At 66.5% G+C, this 21493-nt stretch overlaps 1 protein-coding gene across 2 annotated transcripts; it reads left to right on the forward strand.

Moving 5' to 3' along the window:
* The first annotated feature begins 2859 nt into the window (after window positions 1-2859).
* On the forward strand, window positions 2860-20526 carry ADSS1 (adenylosuccinate synthase 1). 2 transcript variants are annotated; one of them, XM_043554431.1, is made up of 13 exons: window positions 2860-3111; window positions 10631-10733; window positions 12935-12997; window positions 13724-13774; window positions 14090-14156; window positions 14885-14992; window positions 15094-15175; window positions 15935-16061; window positions 16634-16788; window positions 17793-17917; window positions 18710-18807; window positions 19911-20060; window positions 20142-20526. In XM_043554431.1, the coding sequence occupies exons 1-13, from the start codon at window positions 2917-2919 to the stop codon at window positions 20192-20194; spliced, it is 1377 nt and encodes a 458-aa protein (XP_043410366.1). In that variant the 5' UTR covers window positions 2860-2916; the 3' UTR covers window positions 20195-20526. The 2 variants fall into 2 exon arrangements, with proteins under 2 accessions (XP_043410366.1, XP_043410367.1); XM_043554432.1 differs by lacking the exons at window positions 2860-3111; window positions 10631-10733 and adding an exon at window positions 12310-12408.
* The last annotated feature ends 967 nt before the right edge of the window (window positions 20527-21493 follow it).

The raw sequence follows: 21493 nt of genomic DNA on the forward strand, positions 1-21493 counted from the left end.
CGGTGCCCGGAGGGGTCTGCCCTCCAGCAGCTGTGATGCGCTGGGGGGAGGGGGGGGGGAGGTGGGCGGGCTGGAGCCCACAGGGCACCCAGAGTGGCCTGAGCAGACGGTAAACACCCCCGAGGGCGGGTGACACCCCTGAGGGCGGGTGAGGCGAGCAGGGCTCTTGGGGGCAGAATTCATGTACCTATGGCTCAGCCGCTGTGGGTGTGTAATTCGGTGACTTTTCAGCAGATGCACTAGACGTTCAAGCACCAAGATCCTATTCTAGAATATTCCACCATCCCCCAAAAGTTCTCTTAGTGCTCACTCCGCGTCCCCCCTCCCCCAGCCCTCAAATCTGCTTTCTGACTCGTGGATTTGCTTTCTGTGGACCATTCGTATGAACGGAATCCCAATACGTGGCCTTCTGTGACTGCTACGGTTCACATGGCGTGCTCTCGAGACTTCTCCGTGTGGCGGCGTGTGTTGGCACAACACCCCTTTTTCTAGCTGAGTAACACCCCGCCGTCTGGCGGGGCCTCGCCCTGCTCCCCCTTTGTGTGCAAGACCCCGCGTTGTTGCGGCGCGAAGCGTTTGCGCCTATCCGCTCGCCTGTGTTTGCGCCTACGCGTGCGCTCGTTAGGCTGGGGCTACGCGTCCGACATCTTAGGAAACTGCGGCCCGCCCTCTTCGCCCCTGCCGCATACTGTCTTCACCCCTGCCGTGCAGTCTTGCGCTCAAGGGTGCAAGCGTCCTGCAGGCATCTGTGGTGTCTGCGTCCTGGACCACCGTGTATGATGTGGTTCCAGGGGGCCGTGTGGCCCCCGGATGGTGGAAACCCCATGGGGCTGAGCCCGAGGTCACACGGTGAGGCCCCCGAGCTTGCTGACTTGTTCCTCCACCACCCTGGTGACAGGCCCACTGTGCACCGGCCACGGCAGAGGGGATGTGTTCTAATTCAGGCAGGGCCGTGTGACCGGCAGGGCCCCAGCTGTTGGGCCAGGACAGGGCTGTTTATAGAAAAGCCCAACCCCGCCCCCTCCCACCAGGCCCTCTGGCTATTTATAGATGGGGCTTGGGGGAGTCGGAGCCCCTGCCGGACAGGGTTTGGCCCTGCAGATCCCGTGTGAGCCCCCACGCTGGCCCCACTGAGCCCCAGGCTCCCCCAGGAAGGGCTCCAAGCTAGCAACCCCCCCCCCCCCTTCGGCAGAGAGAAATATCCCCATCTGACGTGACTCGCACATCCCCTTCCCCTCCGGGGCTCCTGTGGCCTTTCGGAAGGCTGGACTCCTTCTGCCAATGCAAACAACCCTTCCCGCCTTCTCGGTCCCTTCTGCTACAACCAGGCCTTTCCGACTTTTCCGTGTCTACACAGCCAGTTCCCCTCCCAGCCCCCACTCCCGGAAACACCCAAGCCCCCTGCCACAGCCCCTCCAGGCTGCCCGAGGCCTTGGGCCCCACCCTCAGCCTGCTCTGCCTGGCCTTGCAGAAGCCAGCCCGCCTGCCCCTGCACTACCAGCCGGGGCGGAGGGGGGCTGTCGCCCAGGGGGGCCAAGGACGGGAGGCCTGCCCCTCGCACCCCACTTGTACCCGCACCCTGGTGTTTGCCCCACAGCAACTCCGGGAGGAAGGAACCGCCCACGTGAGAGAAGAGGGTCTGGGCCGCGGAGGGATCCCAGCCAGGACCCCGGCAGGGGGTGGGCCGAGGAGGGGACAAACGAGGGGCAGGTTGGCAGTGCAGTCCTGAGCTGGGACTCTCTGTGAGTGACTGTGTGGCAGCCAGAGTCTGCTCTCTCTTCCTCCGTGGGAGCTCTGGTCCCGCCACCGGAATCCACGGAGCCCGGCGCTCCCTGAGCCCTGGCCACAGGTTAGTTGCTGGGCTCTGGGCTCTGGGGGCCTCTGTACTGAGACTGCCCCCCCCCCCCCGCCGCCCCCAGAGGGAACAGGGTGAGAGGCTAACAGTGTGCTCCTGCCCCCCCTCCCGGGGCCCATCCCTGGCCCCATCTCCCAGTGGGGTGAGCCATGCCCAAACCCGAATCCACTCAGGATGTGGCGCATTCCCGGGAGGCCACGCAGGGCACCCAGTTGGGAGCACGGGAGCCCAGCAATGGGATGCAAATCCTGTCTGGAAACCCAGTCCCTGCACAGGCTGGGCCAGGAAAGGTGTCTCGAGTGGAGCCTCTTGGAGACCCTGGCCGTGTGGGGGTTGGCCAGCATCCCTGGCTGTTTCTCTGCTGGCCAGGTGGCCCTACCGTCGCCGGTCCTGTGTCCCTGGACTCTCGGGCCCTGCGGACCAGAGGCAGCACAGCCCGAGTGGGGCCTGCCTGCCCCGTGCTGGACGCCAAGCCCCCCCCCCCCCCCCCGAGAGTGTGCGTGGGTGTGCTGGGGGAGGGGACAGCCGCGCGCTCTCTCTTTGGCCACCAGAGTGCGCGCTTGGGTCCAGGCACCCAGGTTCACCTCAGGGCAGGTGCGCTGCAAGCCCCCAAGATGCAGCCCGCCCCCCCCCCAGGTGCGGTGTGAGGACACGGCTCCCCTTTTACAAGCCGCACCCCACCCTGGAGAGGGCCCCCCAGAGTCTCTAAAGCCCTGAGGTCGGAGGCCGGTGGGGAGCCGGTGGAGGGCTCCCCAGGCCCCGCTCGGGGCCGGGAGCGCAGACGTCCCCATCCGCCTTCCCGAGGGAGAAACCTGGACCTCGGAGCGCTCTCGCCGTCGTTGTGCCCCCACCCCCATGAGTAAGCGTCCGCGGCCCAACTCGGCTCCCCGGTGGTGGCTGGGCGGGCGGGGGGCGGAACCCGGCAGCCTGGAGGTCACCGAGAGGCGCCGCCGCACCGGCCAGGCCCGCCCCCGGCCCGCCCCCTGCCCCGGGCCGGCTCCTTTTAATGGTGCGGCGGCCAGGCCCTCCCGTGGCCCAGCGCAGCCGAGGACCGCACCAGCATGTCGGGAACCCGAGCCTCCTCCAATGACCGGCCCCCCGGCTCGGGCGGCGTCAAGCGGGGACGGCTGCAGCAGGAGGCGGCGGCCACCGGCTCCCGGGTGACCGTGGTGCTGGGCGCGCAGTGGGGGGACGAGGGCAAAGGCAAGGTGGTGGACCTGCTGGCCACGGACGCCGACATCATCAGTCGCTGCCAGGTGCGGGCCCCCGCCCCCCCTCCAGCACCCCCCCTCCTCCCCGCTCCCGGGGACCCTCTCCTCCCGCGCCCTGACCTGGCCACGCCTCCTGGATACCTTCCCTTCCTGGACACCCGGACCCTCGCACACGCACACACTCCCCTCCCCCGCCCCCTCCCCCAGGGACCGCCTCCCCCGCCCAGCCCCACCCCTTAAGGCCGAGGGCCAGGGCAGAGCTATAAATACAAGTGCTGAGTTGGGGACACCCGATCCTCATGGGATGGGGTGGGGTGGGGTGGCGCCCCCAGCTTCTGTCTGGTTTGAGACACCCTCCCTTCTCATCCTGTCTGGGTCTGGCACAGGGCCGGCCAGCGGGGTGGCCCTGGGGCATCAGCCAAGAGGAGGCAGAGGCAAGGGCAGGACAGGGGGCCAGGACCCGGAGGAAGAGGGACCAGGGGCAAGGAGGGTCCCGGCCAGACTCGGGGGGAAAGGGAGGGGCCACGGACGGCTGGCCAGGGTGACCCAGGGGCTGGCAGCACCACCGGGGAGCCGGACACGGGCTCTGTCCCCAAGGGCCCCGGGCGGCCACTGCCAGCTATGGGCTCCCTCCGGGCCGCTCCCTCGGAGCCACTGCCCCCCTACCAGAGCGAGAGCCACGCTGCTGACCGGATAACTTAGAGCTCAGGGCACAGACGGGTGGGCTTTACGCTTCGTGCTTTGGCTCCGCTGCGGTTTGGAGCCGTGCCCAGAAATGCTGCTCCGAGTGGGGAGGGGACACCCCTGAGCTCCTCTGCCTGGTCTGTAGCCTTATCCCCTGGCCCCTGCCGGGAGGGCTCAGGCTGGGGCATGCCCCCGGGGAAAGGGTGAGCCCAACGCTTGGCTCTCGGCACACGCCAGCCGCTCTCTGTGCCCACTCCTGTGCCCTCCGGGCAGTGGGTTCCCGGAAGGTGCTTCCTGGGATCGTGAGAGGCTCCCACCCTCCGTGCCCTGAGCCTGGCCAGCGAACCCATTCCTGTCCCCCCGCTCCTGGGCACACGGCGCCACGGCCCTCCGTGTAACCTGCCGGCCCCAGTGAGCCTCACGCGTCTGTCTGTGGCCCGTCTCCCTCCTGAAGAGACTGGGGGCCTTTGTGGGCTCTCCTCGTTCTGGAAACGGTTCTGGAGTGGGGCCTCCCTGCTCTGCCACCTGGATCAGCAGGCCAGGCCCTGCCCTCTCCCGTCCATCACCAGTAAGAGTCCCGGACGGGACCAGCCACGGGCAGAGCAGGCTGGCCCCCATCTGACTTCTCACACTGAGATCACCCGCGTCTCTGCCTGTAGGAGCCCCGGCGCCCTCACCCCACCCCCCTCCAGCCTCCTGACAAGCCGGGAAAGTGAGGCCCGGAGAAGTTGAGGAATGGGAATCAGCAGCACGTGTGGGCCCTCGCGTGTGCCACACACCCGTGGAGACGGCCCTGGCGTCCGGCTGCCTGCTGAGGCGCCAGCCTCTGCCCTGGGGAAGGCTGCCTCTTACTCGGGGTGCAAACGCATGAAGCCCAAAGTCACGGCCACCGGGTGCACAGAGCCACACGGAGCCGTGACCCCGGGAGCCGGGCAGCACGTGGGAGCGAGGGGCCCAGGGAAGCGGGCGGCGGGCACGTGCAGTGGGCAGAGCAGGCCGGGCCAGGAGTCCCGTCTGGGTGGCTGCCTGGAAGGGCTGAAGCCGGCCAGCCCCAGTGACCAGAAGGGTCACCTGGCCTGTCACTTGGGCCCGGGGCCGTCCTGCGGGGCGGCTGCTGACTGGCGCCACCCTGCCTCTGCTCGGCCGACCGTCCTCCGCCAGCAGGCCTGTCTCCTCCGTCTCGCACTCAGCACGGCCGGGAAGCCCTCTGCGGCCCTCGTGGTCTGAGGCCGCCTGCACCCCCACCGCTGTCCTGTTTCTCTCCCACCCGTCGTGTGGGGACCGTGGTCGGCGCCCCAGGACCCCCCCACGACCTTCCTTACTGTCGGGGGTCTCACTCAGGCTTGGCTTCCTCCCGCTGCTGTTTCCCGTGCCACTTGAACGCTGAACAGACGCCTCGCGCCCGCCTCTGTGCCCTCCCAGCTTTCACGCCCCGCCCCCCGCCCCCCGCAGTGCCTGGTCCGCGCCCAGCGTTCTGGGTCTGGGGGTGCTGCTTTGGGTCCCCCGGGGCCTCCCTTTGCTCTTGGCGGGGCGGGCTCCCTCTGGACCGAGTGACAACAGCCCCGGGGGCCTCTGCTCTCTGTACGCAAGTTCACACGTTCCCCCTGTGAGCTCTGCTGGCCCCTCCTACGAGCCCCCACACCTCCTCAGACCTCCTCCGGGGTCCCTCTTTCAGCGTCCTTCCTTCACCCCCAGCCTGGACTCGGCCCCAGGCCCACAGAGCCAGGGGCTCACGCTCAACCCTCCCTCCACCTCCCAAGTTACTTTGGTCAGAAGGCTGTGGGGCCCCCTGCCCAGGACCGCCAATTCCCTCCTTCCAGCTTCGGTGTAAACGGGGCTCCGTGTGTGACGTGCTCAGTACGAGCGAGGGTGCTGTGCTGGGTCTCGGTTTCCACTGTAGTCCAGCCAGTCACTTCCTGGGAAGGGCCTGGGGCCTCGAGCGGTGGTGGAAGGTCTGGTGCTGCACACGGTGACCTCAGTGGTTGAGGGGCCACGCCCTGCGGCTTGTTGGTGCTCTGGGACCCCTCTCCCCGGGGGGTTTCAGGAGGCACCTCACCTCGAACCCCAGGCTGGCCGGGGCCCTCCATAGGGACGGGGGCCGGGAGCGCCCGGGGTTGCTTCCAGGAGCAGGCCTCCCCTGCAAGTCTGCATCCTCTGATGGCACTGACCACCCAGCGGCGGCTCTGGAGGGCCCCCCCCCCCCAGGTTACACAGCCCCCTGTGGCCCCGGCAGGTGAGGCCTGCCTACCCACCTGGAGCCCAGGACCTCCCTCCTCCCAGCCCCCACCCGGAGCCTCACTGAGCAGAGGGCAACTCTTTGTTTGGGTTGAATGAGTGAACGAGTGAAGGAGCTTGCCTGCGGCAGGCAGATAGAGACGGGGTGAGGCTGCGCACAGGAGGGTGAACCGGGTTTCTCCCCCAGGGGCGGGGCTGTGGCCGCAAGCGTCTCCCCCTGAGGGCCGGCCCCTTGCAGTGTGTCGTACAGGAGCCTGATAAAACCTGGCTCTGCAGCCCAGGACCCAGACACACACCCAAGCGGACCCCAAGCACTCTGGGGGCTGGCCGGGAGGGGCCCCGCAGCCTCTGAGGAGCTGCCCCCACCCCCACCCGCCCCTGCTCACCTCCCTGCTCACTCCCTCCCTTTGTCCACTTGTCGGGCACTTGGACCAGGGCTGGGGGCCGACAGGGGCGGTGCCCATCCAGAGTGAGCCGGACTGGGAGGCAGGCTCTGGCTGCAGGGATGGGGGTGACGCTGTGTGAGAAACACAATGAGGGACGTCGTTGGGGAGAAGGGGCCTGGGGCCATCAATGCTGACGATGGCGGGGGCAGGGAGGAGGGGGCTGCATCGCAGAGCAGACGGCCAGGCTGGTGCCTCCCTGGGAACCGGGGCTGAGGGGGCACTGTGGCCAAACGAGCCGTCCAGAGCAGCGTGGGGACCCGGGTAGCTGGGGGTTCAGAGAGAACGGGAGGAGTGGTGGCTGAGCTGGTCGTAGGGGTCAGGCCCTGGCAGGTCAGAGGTCAGCGGGGTGCTGGGGCCAAGGGCTTGAGAAAGGGGGCAGGGATGGGGACGGATGCTGGACGGCAGCGGTACACGTGTGGGTGACAAGTCCCCCTCCATAGGGCGGCCACGCGGAGCCCCGTGGGTGTGGACCGTGGCGGCCAGGAGGGGTGCGGAGAGGCACCGGCGGCCAGGCAGGGGTGCTGTGGGAGAAGGAACAGCTACAGCGCCGGGCGTGGGGGTGACGTCCCAGGAGCATCCTCTCCCCTTCGCACTGCCCCCCTGTACGCTCCCAGCCCCCACCCCCGTTGCCTCCGAGGAGGTGACATCCCTGAACAGCAGATGGTCCCTCTGATCCGGCAGAGCCCGCCCCTGAGCGTTCCCAAGGCCCGCGGGCGCCAGACCAGACTTGGGCACCGGGTCCTGCTCTTCAAAGGGCACGGCTGCCTGCCCAGGGGAGCTGCAGAGGCAGGTCCGTCAGGCCTGGAAATGGCCCCCAGGGGGACTCAGGGGGTCAGCAGGGGCCTCCTGGAGGGAGGGCCTGAGGGCACCAAAAAATTGCTCCCATAGACTCTCTGTCCCCCAGGTTCGGGGGCCTGGTGGGGACCCGGAGCGGGCTCTCAGGGCTGCACAGCCTTGAGATGCCAAGGAGGGTGGCGGAGGGCACACGGGGCGGGGCCCGCTCTCTAGATGGGGCAGGAGAGGGGTCTGCGCTGTCCGGCCCACGGCCGCCACTCACACTCGAAGCCCAGGCAGCCCCGTGGAGAGGCTCCCTGCTGGGCCTGGACCCCGGCTTTGCTGGGCTCCTGCGGGGATGGGAAGGTCAGATCTGGCCAGACTCCCTAGCGGGCCAGCCGTGGCCTTGGTTCTGCTCCTGTGTCCAGGAGTGAGGAAGCCCCCCTTTCTTAGATCTCTTCCTCCAGGGAGGCAGCTGGCAGGGGTGTCCAGGAGTGACCAGACAGGCTGGGCGGGGGCAGTGGGACTGGAGCTCTGCCCGACCTGAGGCTCGAGCAGAGGGAGGACCCGGAGGCAGGCAGAGCCCCCTGAGGCCGCCCCGAGCCCTGCCTCTGTGCCCAGCTCCCACCTGACTGGCCAGCCCCCCAGGGACACCAGGAAGGGTGAGGCCAGCTTCAGGCAGTGGAGTCGAGGTCTGGGAATCCCACCCCCCACCCCGGCCGCCCTGAGGTTCGGAGTGGTCCTCGCTCACCACCCCCCCACCCAGGGCAGAACCTGCCCCCTGAGACAGGGAGGCCGAGAGGGGCCGCCCAAGAGGCAGTCCCCACGGAGGCGGCCAGGCTGGCCACGCGTCCTCACCCATCTCGCTGGACCCTGGACAAGCTCCTCCCTCCAAGCGGTTTTCCAAACCAGGCTGGAGCGTGTGGGGCCGCACTCTCAGCCCGACGGCCCCCTGGCCCAGCCGTCCCGGGGTCTGTGGACTACAGACGGCACCTGGGCCACCACCTGAGGAGGGCAGGTGGGGTGTTCCTGCCCCGACCTCACCAGCAGCCTGCGTGTGACCTAGGGGAGGACAGACCGGGGCGGCTCTGGGACAGTCCCCCTGGAGCTCTCAGAAGTGTTCCCTGCAGCCCAGCAGGCCCCGGGCACGGCCTCCTGGGGCTAGCTTCTGCCCCCGGGAGAGGACTGTGGCCTGACGCCTGGGCCCTGCAGCTGGCAGCGGTCACCTGACGCCCACTGGCCCACGACGGCCTGTGTCTGTTCCTAGGTACCCGTGTTTACCCCAAACAAAGGTGGGGGTGTGCGTGAGGAGCTTCTCATTGTGTGTGTGTGTGTGTGTGTGTGTGTGTGTGTCCTGGGGCCAGCTGACCCTGGTGCTGGGTACAGGGAGAGTGGGGAGGGACGGGGGGGTGTCTGGGGGGGAGCTGGGGCAGGCAGGAAGCGGCCACGGGGGGGGGGGGGGCAGGCGTCTGCAGAGAGGCAGTGGGGCCTGCGTCCAGCCCAGCCTGGATCCTGCTGCGGTCACTGCTCTGGGGACCTCAGTGGCCCCATCTGCCAGTGGAGACCACACCCCCAGGCGCCCCTCCTGTGGCGGCAGTTGTGACGGGGCATGAACGTCCAGTGCGCGTAGACGTGTGCAGCACACAGGTGCCGAGGCCGGGGCAGAGCAAGGACAGCGTGTGCCTCTGGGGCCGAGCCCTCTGCCCCGCTCCCCTCCCCCACCACCGGCCCGCCAGCATCTTCTGTCTTCATCCCCCTTCCCTCCCACGGCCCCTCTGAGGCCCCTTCCCTGGCTCCTCTGGAGCAGCCCACCAGGGTCACCTCCCAGCACCGTGTCTGTCCTGAGCCCCCTGCGGCCTGGTGCTGTCCTCCTGCCCTTGCGCGGGGGACACCCCCCCTGGGCTCCCAGGCCCCCACCGCCCCTTCACCCTTCCTGTCTGCTCCCCACGGGGCAGCCCATCCCTTTCCACCATCATTTGCCGGGAGCCTGCGGTCCGTTCCCACAGCCACCGGCCTTCAAGTCCCAGGGCAGCTCGGTCCCTGCCGGCCTCAGAGCACCTGGGGACACGGCCCGGTCCTGGGTCGTGGTGACCCCAGGCGTCTGTTAGAGAGGGTCCTCCACACCGTGTCCGGGCAGCAGCAGACCCAGAAAGACCGTCCACGTGCACTAAATAAGCGGGGTGCTGGGGAGTCGAGGGGGCCCCACGTGGAACTGCTTTCTCGCAGGGCCGTGTGGGACGGTCGGTACAGCTCACAGGGGTGAGTGGGGGTGGAGGGCGCGTGGGAGCCCGGGAGATGCGCTAGGGCACTGATGCATGATGGGAGGCGCAGGAGGGAAAGCTTCCGGCCTGGGGGGTCTCCCGTGTCTGCCCCTCGCTGCCCCCAGGCTCCCGGCCATGCCCCCCCACCCCCCACCCTGGGCTGTGTGTGGAGGGACTGGAAGGAGCAGGTACTCCTGGTAGGCAGGTGGGGGGAGGAGGCTGCTGGCATCCAGACCTGCCTGGGGCGGGCAGGACCATGGCCCCCGGCCCCCCCTTCGCAAGGCTGGAGCACAGTGGGCCGGCAGGGAGAGGCCCGATGGATAAGGCTGTGTTTCGGCGGAGATTAGGGCAGGAAGGTGGGCGAGGCGGGGCCCCAGCCAGCAGGCTTCCGGCCCCAGGGGCCGCTGGGGTGCCCACAGTGCCCTCTGCTGGTGGGAACGGGAGGCTGGGCCTCCCTCCTGGGGCTTGGCCTCCCCCGGCTTGGCCACCCACCCCAGCCAGTCCGAGCCTGCCGTCACCTGGGTGTCCCCAGAACAGGGCTGGCCTCGGGATTGCTTTTTCCTTTTCAGGCACAGGCCGAAAGGGCGGGAAGGGAGGGGCCCCTGCTAAGGGGGTGGGAGCGCTGGCCCCGACGACCAATGACTGCACCTGTGCCTCACCCAGCCCCAGAGGTGGCCGCCAGGGTCCACCACCGCAGAGCTCGAGCTGTGGGGGCCTGTCCGGGTTTGCGCTTCCTGGGAGGGTTGGCCCCTCATTCCCGCATCAGAGGAGGGACCCCCAGAGAGGGTCACAGGTGGGGCGGAGTTATAAGCGCCTCTGGGCGACCTCTGCCAAGCCAGCCTCCTAGGGGCCTGCCCACGATGGGGGGTCCTGGGGGGCTGGGGGACCGGCTGGGCCAGCCCCTCTCCAACCCAGTCCCCCGGCCAGGCCCCCGCACCTCATGCGAGGAGTGGGTCACCAACCCGATGCACCCCAGACCCGGATCAGAGCCACCCGCCACACCAGAGTCCCCAAGTCCAAGTGTGGAGGGTGTCCCGTGCACCCTGGGGGAGGCAGCCCCCAAGCACCTTGTCTGCAGCCGGTCCAGAGTGAGGCCGGCAGGCCCTCCCAGGGAAGGGCCAAGCCCTGAGGCTCCTGCACATTCAGCCGGGTCTCTGTTGCCAGGGCGGAAACAACGCGGGCCACACGGTGGTGGTGGACGGCAGGGAGTACGACTTCCACCTGCTGCCCAGCGGCATCATCAACACCAAGGCCGTGTCCTTCATCGGTGAGTGTCCGCCGTGCCCAGCCGCCAGCCTGGGGTCCCGAGTGTGCCGGCAAGATGGGCCCGGGGTGCCACGTGGGGCTGGGCCAGACGGAGAGGGGGCGGCGGGAGGCCCGTCCGGGCCGCAGGGACCGGCACGTTTGCGACTGCGGGCGTGAACGTGAGCGTCTGCCCGCCTGCACGTGTGTGCGTGCGAGCAAGTGTGCCGTGTGGATGGGGACGTGCACGTGTGCAGGCAAGCGTGTGTGTGCGTTCGCGGAGGCCCAGCCTCCTCACCACCCGCTCCCCACAGCACGGCTCGCCCTCAGGGCCGGGACCTTCGTGGCCCTTCCGGGACTGCGGGGTCTCCCGCTCTGTGTCTCTTTGTCTCTGTCTGCCTCTCTTTCTCTCCCCTCCCTCCCGGCCACTGGGGGGACTGCCTGTCCTGCCCTCAGCTCTTAGCCTGAGCGCCCCCCTGCCCGGGCCAGGCCCCCAGGACGCCCTCCCACGGTGTCCGGGACTTTTCCTCTGGCTCCTTCCACGACTTAGCAGGACCTCACTGGTGACGTATCCGCCCCTCCCCGGTTGGGAAGTGAAGTCTGCAGCTGCGTGTGAGCCCAGCGAGGGCACAGTGTCGGGGAAAAGAAGGAACGTGTGGGCTGAGGGGCCGTGTGTGGTCAGGCGAGGCTGGGCAGAGGAGAGGGCTGCAGGAGTGCAGACTCGGGTGCCCTGCAGGGGCCGAGGACAGCCCGGGGACAACCCGCAGGCTGAGGCCCTGCTGCAACCAGGCCCCGGGCCCCACTTGGCGGGAAGCAAGGCCAAGGAGGCACTGCTTCATCGGAGGAGCTCTGCTTGCCGCTGAGGAGCTGGGGCGGGCGGGGGGCCAGCAGCCGAAGCCCAGGCTGGGTGGTCACCGGGCAGCACGGCAGGGCTCAGCCCAGCCACCGGCGTGCTTGGGCAGGGGCAGAACGTGCCAGAGCTCACGCAGCTGCCCCTCAGCTTGCGACATTGCCTGGGCCCCTGCCACGTGGTCATCTCAGGACGCCGTGGCATTTAGGTGACCTTTTGTACTGGGCACGGACCGCATAGTCTCGGAGCCACTCCCATCTGGACCTGTGTCTCGTCTCCCTTGGCCGAGCCTGTGCCACCGCCCGCCAGCCCTGGCGGGGACCGGGCCAGGAGGGGTTCCTCATGGGAAGGCAGCAGGTGCCCCAGCCCCACTGCCTCTGGTCTAAGAGGAAAGGGCTCGCGTTTCACGTCGGACCCCACACCAACGCGCCATGTGACCTGGGGCCAGCCACCTTCCTACTCTGGGCCTCGGTCCCTGCTCGTGTAAAGCATGTATGTGGATCCCACTCCAGCGTCGTATGGCTAGGGACGGCTCAGCTCCCCGGAGGCCCCAGTCGGGTCCGGGCACGGCTGGGGCTGCATTTCTCCCGCTTTTCCGCTGCTCAAATCAACCGTAGCAGCTTTACTGAAGTGTAATTTACGTGCTGTGAAATTCGCCACAATCGCGCAGCCGCCACCACAACTCAGCCCTAGGACACTGTCATCACTCCAAGAGGCTCCCTCACGCCCCTGGCTGGAGCCCTGCCCCCGCCGCAGCGACCACCAAACGCTGTCCGGCCCTGTAAACGCTCCGTGCTGGCTTTTGTCTTATTCGGGCCCTGTCGTCTCTACCGTGATAAATACGTAGAACGTAAGCTTCCCCTCTTGGCCACCTTCAGGCACAGGGCTCAGCACACGAAGCGCGTGTACACTGTAGCACACCCACCGCCTTGGTCCGTTTCCAGAACTTTCCATCTTCCCAGCCTGAGGCTCTGTCCCCATTAAACATTCACCCCCAGCCCCTGGCACCCCCTTTTACTTTTTGTCTCTGCGAATCTGACTCCTCTGGGGACCTCGTGTGAGTGGCCACACTGTGTGGGTCCTTTGGGGACTGGGCTGTTGCACTCGGCGTCGTGTCCCCGCGGTCCGCGTGCTGTAGCAGGTCCGAACGTCCTCCCTTTGCAGGGCTGCGCAGGCTCCCAGCGCGGCCAGAGCCCAGTCTGCTTCCCGCTCACCGCGTCCGGGGCCCGGCTTCGCGCACACGGCTGCTGGGAGCGTGAGCGCGCACGCTTGATGACGCTCTCACCGCACTTGCCGTGAGCGCGCACGCTTGATGACGCTCTCGCCGAATTCGCCAGGGTCTGCCATTCAATCCAGTCTCCTGTCGTGTGTTGCAGGCAATGGGGTGGTCGTCCACTTACCCGGTTTGTTTGAAGAAGCAGAAAAGAATGAGAAGAAAGGTGGGTCCGCGTCCCCACGCGCTCACCCTGGCCCGGCTCTGGGGTGGGGGGCTCCCCGACTCGGCCGGGCCCCCACCCGCCTCCTGCTGACCTTGCCCCTGCAGAAAGCCGGACTTCGCTGCAGGACGCACAGAGCAGGGCGGCCTAAAGCCCCAAATTGGCTGTGGGCCCCAGTGTTTGTAAGGCGCTTTCACGACACGGGGGACAGGTGGCTCTGGAGCGTCACATCCAGGAAGTCAGGGAGGGGCCCTGGGACCTGGAGTTGGCTGGAGCCCCCCAGCCAGGACTGGGGAGCGCTGGGCCCGCCACGCCTGCACGCAAGGATGTGGTTTCCGGAGGCAGGAGGCAGAGAGGGGCTAGAGCGAGGCCACCGGCCAGGTGTCTGGGCAACTGCGCCCCGTGACGGTTGTCTAGAGGCCGCAGCCCTGAGACCCCGATGGGGTCCGAGGAGGAAGCGTGCCTCGGCCTCAGGGCTCGAGTTCAGGGCAGGAGACAGAAGAGTCAACGGGAACCTGACCCTGGGCCGTGAGCAGCAAGAAGTGACAGGACGGAGGCCCCGCAGGGAGATGTGGGGGGCGTCCCGGGCGGGGCGGTAGGTTCCGGGGCCCTCGGCGGGGAGAGAGGCCAGGAGGGGAGGGCACACCCCTGGTGGCCTCTGTGGACTCGCCCTGGGAGGGACCTGGGCCAGCTGCCCCTGAGGGCTGACCGCCTGCCCCGTGGCCGCAGGTCTGAAGGACTGGGAGAAAAGGCTCATCATCTCTGACCGCGCCCACCTGGGTAAGCTCCACCCACCTGCCACGTGAGCGATGACGCGGCCGCGGCCCTCCTCCCCGGGACGCTGGGCCCCGTAGCTCCACGGGGCCTTCTCGAAAACTTGAAAGTGGGCAGTGGGTGGGGGTCACTGTTCCCATTGACAGGTGGGGAAGCTGAGGCCCGAGGGACTCACGGTGACGCGTGAGTCCGGGCGGCGGCCAGATCCTAGTATGTCCCCTTTCAAACTGGACCACCTGTCCCGGGCGGCTGGGCTGGCGCAGGCGAGGCCCTTAACCCTGTGTCTGTCTCCCCCCTGGGGACCCTGGCCTGGCCGGGCAGTGTTTGACTTTCACCAGGCGGTGGACGGGCTGCAGGAAGTACAGCGACAGGCGCAGGAGGGGAAGAAGTGAGTGTCTCCGGGGGGCTTTCGAGTCTGGGGGCCCTGGGGTGTGCGGAGAGGGGGCCGAGGTCCACTGGAAGCCACCGGGACCGCTGGTGCCCCGGCCCCGCCCCGCCACACACACACACACACACACACACACACACACACACACACGGGCCACCACTTCACCACGGCGCCCAAACCCTCGCCCCACCAGCACCAACGGCTGTTTCCCTGGCCTCCAAAGATCCTGGCGAGAGTGTGCCAGCGGCGGGCTCTCAAAGTCAGGACAGGGTGAGGCAGTGGCCGTCCTGCCTCGTCACGTGGCATGCTCACTTGCCGCATGTGTGCGCGCAGGTACGCGCACGCCTACCGCGCGCGCTCACACGCAGGTACCGCAGGTGGCAGTGCCGAGCATCCCGTCGGCCGAGCCGGTCAGACACGCAGGGCAGCAGCCTCAGTGCCCCGCAAGAGGGAAGCTGGGGCCGAAAGCAGACAGGATGTCTTAGAGCCAAGGCCTGGGACCACCTTCCAGGGCCCCAGCCCCTTCCCCCACCCCCATCCTGGAGAGGCCACCCCAGACTCCAGGTGCTACTGCTGGGAAGCGCCCCTCCCAGCTCTACCCTTTTTGTAGGGGTGCGAACCGGGGTCTGGGGGTGCCGGCCCGGGGCCCTGAGCGTCGGGGCTTCTCCCGGGCGCCCAGCAGGCTGCGGGGCCGGGCTCCCTGTGTTCACGGCCGCCCCATCTTCCAGTATCGGCACCACCAGGAAGGGGATCGGACCTGCCTACTCTTCCAAAGCGGCCCGCACGGGCCTCCGCATCTGTGACCTGCTGTCGGACTTTGATGAATTTTCCGCCAGGTACCCAGCCGTCCGCAGCCCAAGGGGGGGACCGTGGCTAGTGAGGAGGGGCGCGGACACCCAGGCGGGGCGAGGGGTCGCAGTCACTGTCACCCCTGCAGATTCAAGAACCTGGCTCACCAGCACCGGTCCATGTTCCCCACCCTGGAAGTGGATGTTGAAGGTCAACTCAAAAGGCTCAAGGTAGAGCAGGGACCCCTGGCACGGCGGGCAGCCTGCCAGAGGCGCGACGCCCTGTCCGACGTTCACGGAACGCTCGCAGGGCACGCTGTCACAGGGCATTCTTATGGGGCGGCTGGCCTTCTTAGGGACCTCGGGCCAGCCAGGTCAGGAGGGTCCCCTCGGGAGGCCAGGGGATGCTTGGGCCCCTCGCGTTCCCACAGGGCAAGTTTCCCAGGAAGCACTGGAGAAAGAGGCTGTCCCCGTCCTATTTGGGGCATGAGGTATAGGGGGCCTTGCTGACTCACAGAGGGGCAGCATGGGGTCAGGGACAGGATGAGGGGAGCACAGAGCCCTTCCAGAAGTTTCCAAGGCTGGGATCTTGGCTCCTTCCAGTCCTTGCTGGAGGCTGTGAACGAGGACAGGGACAAACCGATGAGGATGCCAGTCACGTTGGATTAGGGCCCACCACAGTGACCTCAACGTAATCTCCTCTTTAGAGGCCTGTTTGCAAACGCAGTCACATTCCGAGGGGCCGGGGGCCAGGACTCGGACAGATTAACTGGGGGGACACAGTTCAGCCCATGACAGCAGGAAGAGGCTCGTGAGAGTCGCAGATAAGATTCAGGTGGGCCCAGGGGCTGTTCCAGGTCTGGGGACAGGTTGGCAGGTCAGGACCCTCGCGGGAAAGGAATGTTCTGAAAGGATCAGGCTGTCAGGCGGGGCTGGAGCTGGACGGACGTGGCCTGGCCCCCTGCAGCCTCCCTCTGCCTCCCCCCACAGGGCTTTGCTGAGCGGATCCGACCCATGGTCCGAGACGGCGTCTACTTTATGTACGAGGCACTCCACGGCACACCCAAAAAGATCCTCGTGGAAGGTGCCAACGCAGCCCTCCTTGACATTGATTTCGGTAGGTCCCCAGCCCAGCTGCTCCCAGCGGACCTCCTTTCGTGCCTGCTGGGGACCAGGTTGGCCACTGACGGGACGGGGCAAGGCTCCCCCTGAGGATGATCACGCTGCACCCCCCGCCCCAGTCTTCCTGCTTCAGCGGGGAGGGGGGAAGAGGGAGAGATGATCTAGAAGGAAGGGAGAGTGTCCGGAGCTGGGCCCAGGGCTCCCCGCAAGGCTGGGTACAGCCGGTGCTTCCGGCTGTGTGGGCCCCCTGTACATCCTGTCCCGACCCCGTGGCCGCACCCGAGCCGAGGCCGCCTGGTACAGCAGGGGAGGCCCCCACCATCCAAGCTGGGAGCAGCCTTCTTCCTCTGTTCACCCCCAGACTCCTACTTGAGCCACAGCGGCCTGACTCACAGTGCCCTTGCAGGCAGCTCCCCCAGGTTGGTCCCTGAGACCACCGGCCCTGGAGACCCCACCAAGGGGACTTAGGGGAGGCTGAACCCCCCGCTGTCCTCTGCCAAGAGGCAGCCCCGGGCCGGGGTGATCTGCAGGGGCGGTGGACACCCCCCGTCCGGTTCTGTCTTGCAGGGACCTACCCTTTTGTGACATCATCCAACTGCACCGTGGGCGGCGTGTGCACGGGCCTGGGCATCCCGCCACAGAACATAGGCGAGGTCTATGGCGTGGTGAAGGCCTACACCACACGCGTGGGCATCGGCGCCTTCCCCACCGAGCAGATCAACGTGAGTCCCCAGCCCCCGCGGGGCCTCAGCAGGGGGACACAGAGGCGGTGCGGGGCGCTCAGCGGCGGGGCGGGCAGGGACACGCAGGGCAAGGGCAGAGGCAGGCAGAGACGAGCACACAGAAGGTTGCTACAGCGGCCTCGCACCGCGGAAGCTCAAGCCGACCGACACACTGCAAGCGCGCGGGGGGGCCTCAGCCCCCCTCAGGGCGCCCCGTGTGGTGCAGCTCAGGGACCGTCAGGAAAACACTGGCCTTTTCTCAGCATGGCCCTGTGCCCTTGGCAGTGAGGGCACAGGCTCTTGTCCCAAGCAGGTGCGTGTGAAGACCGGCGTCGGGAGGGAAGGGTGCCACGTCCAGGAGTAGCCAGGGCTCTCACGGGGCAGGGGGAGCAGGGACAGGGATGGGGATCTTGCCCAGAAATAAACCTCGCCCCTGGCGCAAAGCTACAGGGCCAGCTCCCCCTCTGTCCTCGCGGGCCGTCGGGGGGGACAAGAGGCTGCCCTGCTCCCCACCCGCGTGTTCGGGACGCATTGAGAACACAACCCCACTGGTCGGCAAGGCCCGATCAGGGGAGCCTTAGCTGCAGACACACCTGCCGGGGATGTGAGAAGCCAGGTGTGAGGAAGGGTTTGTCAGGGGGTGTGATTTCAAGCATTCCCCTGAGGGAAGAGGGAGGGGAGGAGGGAGAGAGGAGGAGGGGGGGAGGAGAGGAAGAAGAGGAGGGAGAGAGAGGGGAGAGGAGGAGGGAGAGGAGGGGAGAGAGGAGGGAGAGGAAGGAGGGGGGAGGAGGGAGGGGAAGGAGAAGGGAAAGAGAAGGAGGGAGCGGGAAGAGAGAGAGAGGAAGAGGGAGAGGAGAGGGGGGAGAGGGAGAGGAGGAGGGAGAAGGAAGAAGAGGAGGGGAGAAGAGGGGAGGAGGCGGCAGCAGAGAGAGGTGTTGAGCACAGAGGCAGCCAAGCGCGGGCTCCCTTGAGTGGTGCCGTGGACCCGCTCTGTTCTCACGCAGGAAATCGGGGACCTGCTACAGAGCCGTGGCCACGAGTGGGGGGTGACCACGGGCAGGAAGAGGCGCTGTGGCTGGTTGGACCTGATGATTCTGCGATACGCGCACATGGTCAACGGCTTTACCGCGTGAGCAGCCCTTCCCGCCTGTTTGTTGCCACAGGGTCTCCCCTTCCCCACGGCGAGGCCGCAGTGGGGGTGACAGGGAGGCCCCCCCTGGGAGCCCCCCCCCCCCCCCGCACGTCAGAGCCGGCTGAGCACGTGCGCAGCAGGTTACGCCAACGCACGGGGGCGCACGCGGCCGTCCTCACGGGCACAGTGGGGGCCGGCCTGGGCCTGGCTGGACTCGAGTCAGCACCTCCGTTAGGTCTGTAGGTTTGGGTCGGGCCGTGGGAGGGGGCCACCGTCCCCAACTAGGACCTAGTGCCAAAGCGGCTGCGCTCTGAGCGCCGAGGGGCTGAGACACAGAAGCGTGGAAGACAGGGTGTCCGCGCCGGGCACAGAGGCCACCACGGACTCACAAGCACGGGGAGACCCACCTGCGAGCCTTCTCGGCCCGGTCCATGAGGGAGGGAGGAGGGAAACACGGAGGAAACAGGATGGAGCCCGGGGCCCAGGGCCTGTGCCGGAAAGAGCTGGCACCCGGGGAGGCCGCCAGTCCCTGGGGTCACGGGGCAGCTGCCCGCAGAGGAGCACTTAGGCGGAGCCATGACGGAGGGCAAATAGGGCAAGAGCCGCCAGAACGGGGTCCCGGGGGGGGAGGCCCTCGAGGTGAGCAGAGCGAGGACGGGCACAAACCCCACTCCCTAGCCTGTCTGCACCGCGTTTTCCTGGGACCACCTCATCTTTGTAGAGAAGCAAGGGGCACGGACGAACGGAACGGCTTCTCCAGCGTGCCTCGGTCTGTTGGCTTTTGGACAGGCTGGCCTTAACAAAGCTGGACATCCTGGATGCCCTGGACGAGGTCAAAGTCGGTGTCTCGTACAAGCTGAACGGGAAGAGGATCCCCTATTTCCCAGGTACCGGAAAGATCCGAGGCGGGAAGAGGCTGGAGCAGGGGAGGGTCTGCACGTCACACGTGCAGAGTGAGCACCTGTCTCCGGAGCCGGCCAGTCCTGGGCGGGCGGCTGCCAGTCACAGGTTCTCACCCCTGGGGAGGCCTGGCCCCAGGACAGGGTTGACAGGTGGGAGCCAACCCCGCTGGCCCCAGCCCCCGGGGACACTGAGGCACTGGCTGCCGAAGCCCAGCTCCCGGGAGCACTGGAAGCTCCCGAGCGGCCGGTGTGGCCAGCTCTGTGCAAGCACAAAGCGGACTCTTCTACCCAGGAAAACACGGTTTTCGGTCAGACCATTTAACACCTGATGGGTTTCTGCTTCCGTGCATCCTTTCTTTTAAAAATCTTTTAAAAAGCACAAAGGCTCATGTTTTCTTGGATCTGTTACTTACGCACCTGGACGCGCCCCTGCCAGCGACTTCCTGCCTTCAGCTGGGGGTGGGGGGAGCGGCCCTCCCTCGCCTGTGCGCGCACGCAGACCCGCCACCCACCAGTGCCGCTTGGCTGCGGGGGCTGCGTGTGTCCTCTCGGCCTGTGTGCCCTGGCCCTACTGGTCCCCGACCTTTGAGAGGGCACAGAGGGAGTGTGGTGTGAGTCCAGGGATCCAGGGCCCAGGGGAGCATGTGAATGAGGACCCTTGCAGTAGACGGCTTGTTCCAGCACCTTCCGTCAATAAGGGGTGGTCGGCATCTACCGTGAGCCACATGCCAGGAACCACACAGCTAGAGCGGGGCCCTCGCCCCGGGAACGGGACACAGAGTTTTTCAGGAACTCTTCATGCTTCAGGACCCTTAGAATTTCCGAGTGGGGTCCGTGAAGTTCCTTAGCTGAGTCATCGCTGTATGTTCTGTCAGAGCACTTAGCAAACCCACGTCTGGGTGGATGTGTCCCCCCTGGTCTGGAAGGGTTACAGCCAGTGTCCTAAAACCACCCTGCAACTCTGAGAACAAACAGGGCTGCCTGCCTTCCTCACTGCTCAGCCCCACGGCAAGCAGGCCCCTGAATGGGCAGCCTGAGACGCCAGCATCTTCGGGACACGGGTCAGCCCCTACCCTTTGTTTCCCCAGCTAACCAGGAGATACTGCAGAAGGTCGAGGTCGAATACGAAACACTGCCTGGGTGGAAGGCGGACACCACGGGCGCCAGGAAGTGGGAGGACCTCCCCCCGCAGGCCCAGAACTACATCCGGTTCGTGGAGAATCACGTCGGAGTGGCAGGTGGGTGCCCGAGCCCCGGCCACCACCCCGCCCTCTCCCTGCCCCAAAACCCTGGGGCTGAGCGACCCTTTTCCCTTTCAGTGAAATGGGTTGGTGTCGGCAAATCAAGAGATTCCATGATCCAGCTGTTTTAGACAAGCAGCGCTGACCCCGGGGGGGCCGCAGCGTCCCCTCCGGCATCATCAGCCACAAAAGCAGCGCCGCAAACTAAGAGATAGGGAAACCATTTTCTGTACTTTTGTATTTCTCTCCAAGCCTTCAGCTCAACCACTGATGTCTACAGTGACTCAAACATCTGACAGCCAGGGCTGTGGACAGTTGTTGTTTTTAAATCCTGCTATTTAAAATGAGCCCAAGTACTCAAAACAGGGAACTTTTATGGCACGTTAATTGTCACATGGCTGTATGGCCGGTTGGAGCTCAGCAATAAACAAATCTAGTAGCCACTGCATGGTAGTGGTCGGTACGTGTCTCGTTCCGTCTCTTCGTTTTGACTTTCAAACTCTAAAAGGTGCTGCTAATGCTTTGCTGTGACGACAGTCTGGGGGGGGGGGGGGGTGCCGCAGGTCTCCGGTGTCATGAAGCCAAGCCGTTTGCTTGCTTAGACGGCAAACGGGAGGGAGCCCGTGTAGGAGAGCCTGCAGCCGTTTGATGTTTCGCTAACGGGGGCAGTTAAAGGAGCATCCCCTTGGTCTGGGAGCCCTCCCTGCCCGGGCGGAGGGAGGCCACCAGCAGGCCCCTCTTCACGTCACTTGCAACCACCTGCCCCCGTCCCTCGAAATGTCAGTGGAATAAGTCGCTTTTTAGGTTGACTTGTTTTGAGACAGCGCGAGTGACCAGGGGAGGGGCAGAGAAAGAGAGAGAATCCCAGGCAGGTTCCACACTGTCAGCACAGAGCCCGACATGGGGCTCGATTCCACAGACCGTGAGATCACGACCTGAGCCGAAATCAAGAGTCAGACGCTTAACTGACTGCGCTGCCCAGGCGCCCCGAGTAAGTCACTTCCTCACTGGCCAGAGCTGGAACCAGCTCACTGTGGTCTCCATTGGAGGCTGAGTAGCGTCCTCAAACAACTCTCCAGAATTGGGGGTAAATTCAGAAAAATAACCACCCTTTCAATATCACTTTGGAGAGAAGGAATTCAGTGGGGAGACCCATCATCGGTCGGGGTCAAATCCTGGCTCTGCCACACTGCCACTGTCATCTGGCTCACCGAAATGGGCCAAGTGGCCATGGTGCTTGCTTCCCAGGGACCACACCGGTCCAGGAAGGGGCCGCGGGCTGCAGTGTGGCTGGCTCACCCCTCAGAGATGCTAACCGTGTGGCGGCATCTTCAGTGCGCCGTTCTGAGACTCCTGCGGTTTCAGGCACGCTCGCAGACCGCTCCACACGGTGCCCAGAACGGTGTCCAGTGATCTGAAAGCAAGCCAGG

The sequence above is a fragment of the Prionailurus bengalensis genome, chromosome B3, assembly GCF_016509475.1.
Source record: "Prionailurus bengalensis isolate Pbe53 chromosome B3, Fcat_Pben_1.1_paternal_pri, whole genome shotgun sequence".
Classification (NCBI taxonomy): domain Eukaryota; kingdom Metazoa; phylum Chordata; class Mammalia; order Carnivora; family Felidae; genus Prionailurus; species Prionailurus bengalensis.

Bases quoted from the DNA above. Each gene is read 5' to 3' on its own strand.
- ADSS1 (XM_043554431.1), top strand. From the start codon at position 2,917: ATGTCGGGAACCCGAGCCTCCTCCAATGACCGGCCCCCCGGCTCGGGC. The intron at 10,734-12,934 runs GTGAGTGTCCGC...CGTGTGTTGCAG, and splicing joins CAAGGCCGTGTCCTTCATCG to GCAATGGGGTGGTCGTCCAC. The intron at 17,918-18,709 runs GTGAGCAGCCCT...GCTTTTGGACAG, and splicing joins ATGGTCAACGGCTTTACCGC to GCTGGCCTTAACAAAGCTGG.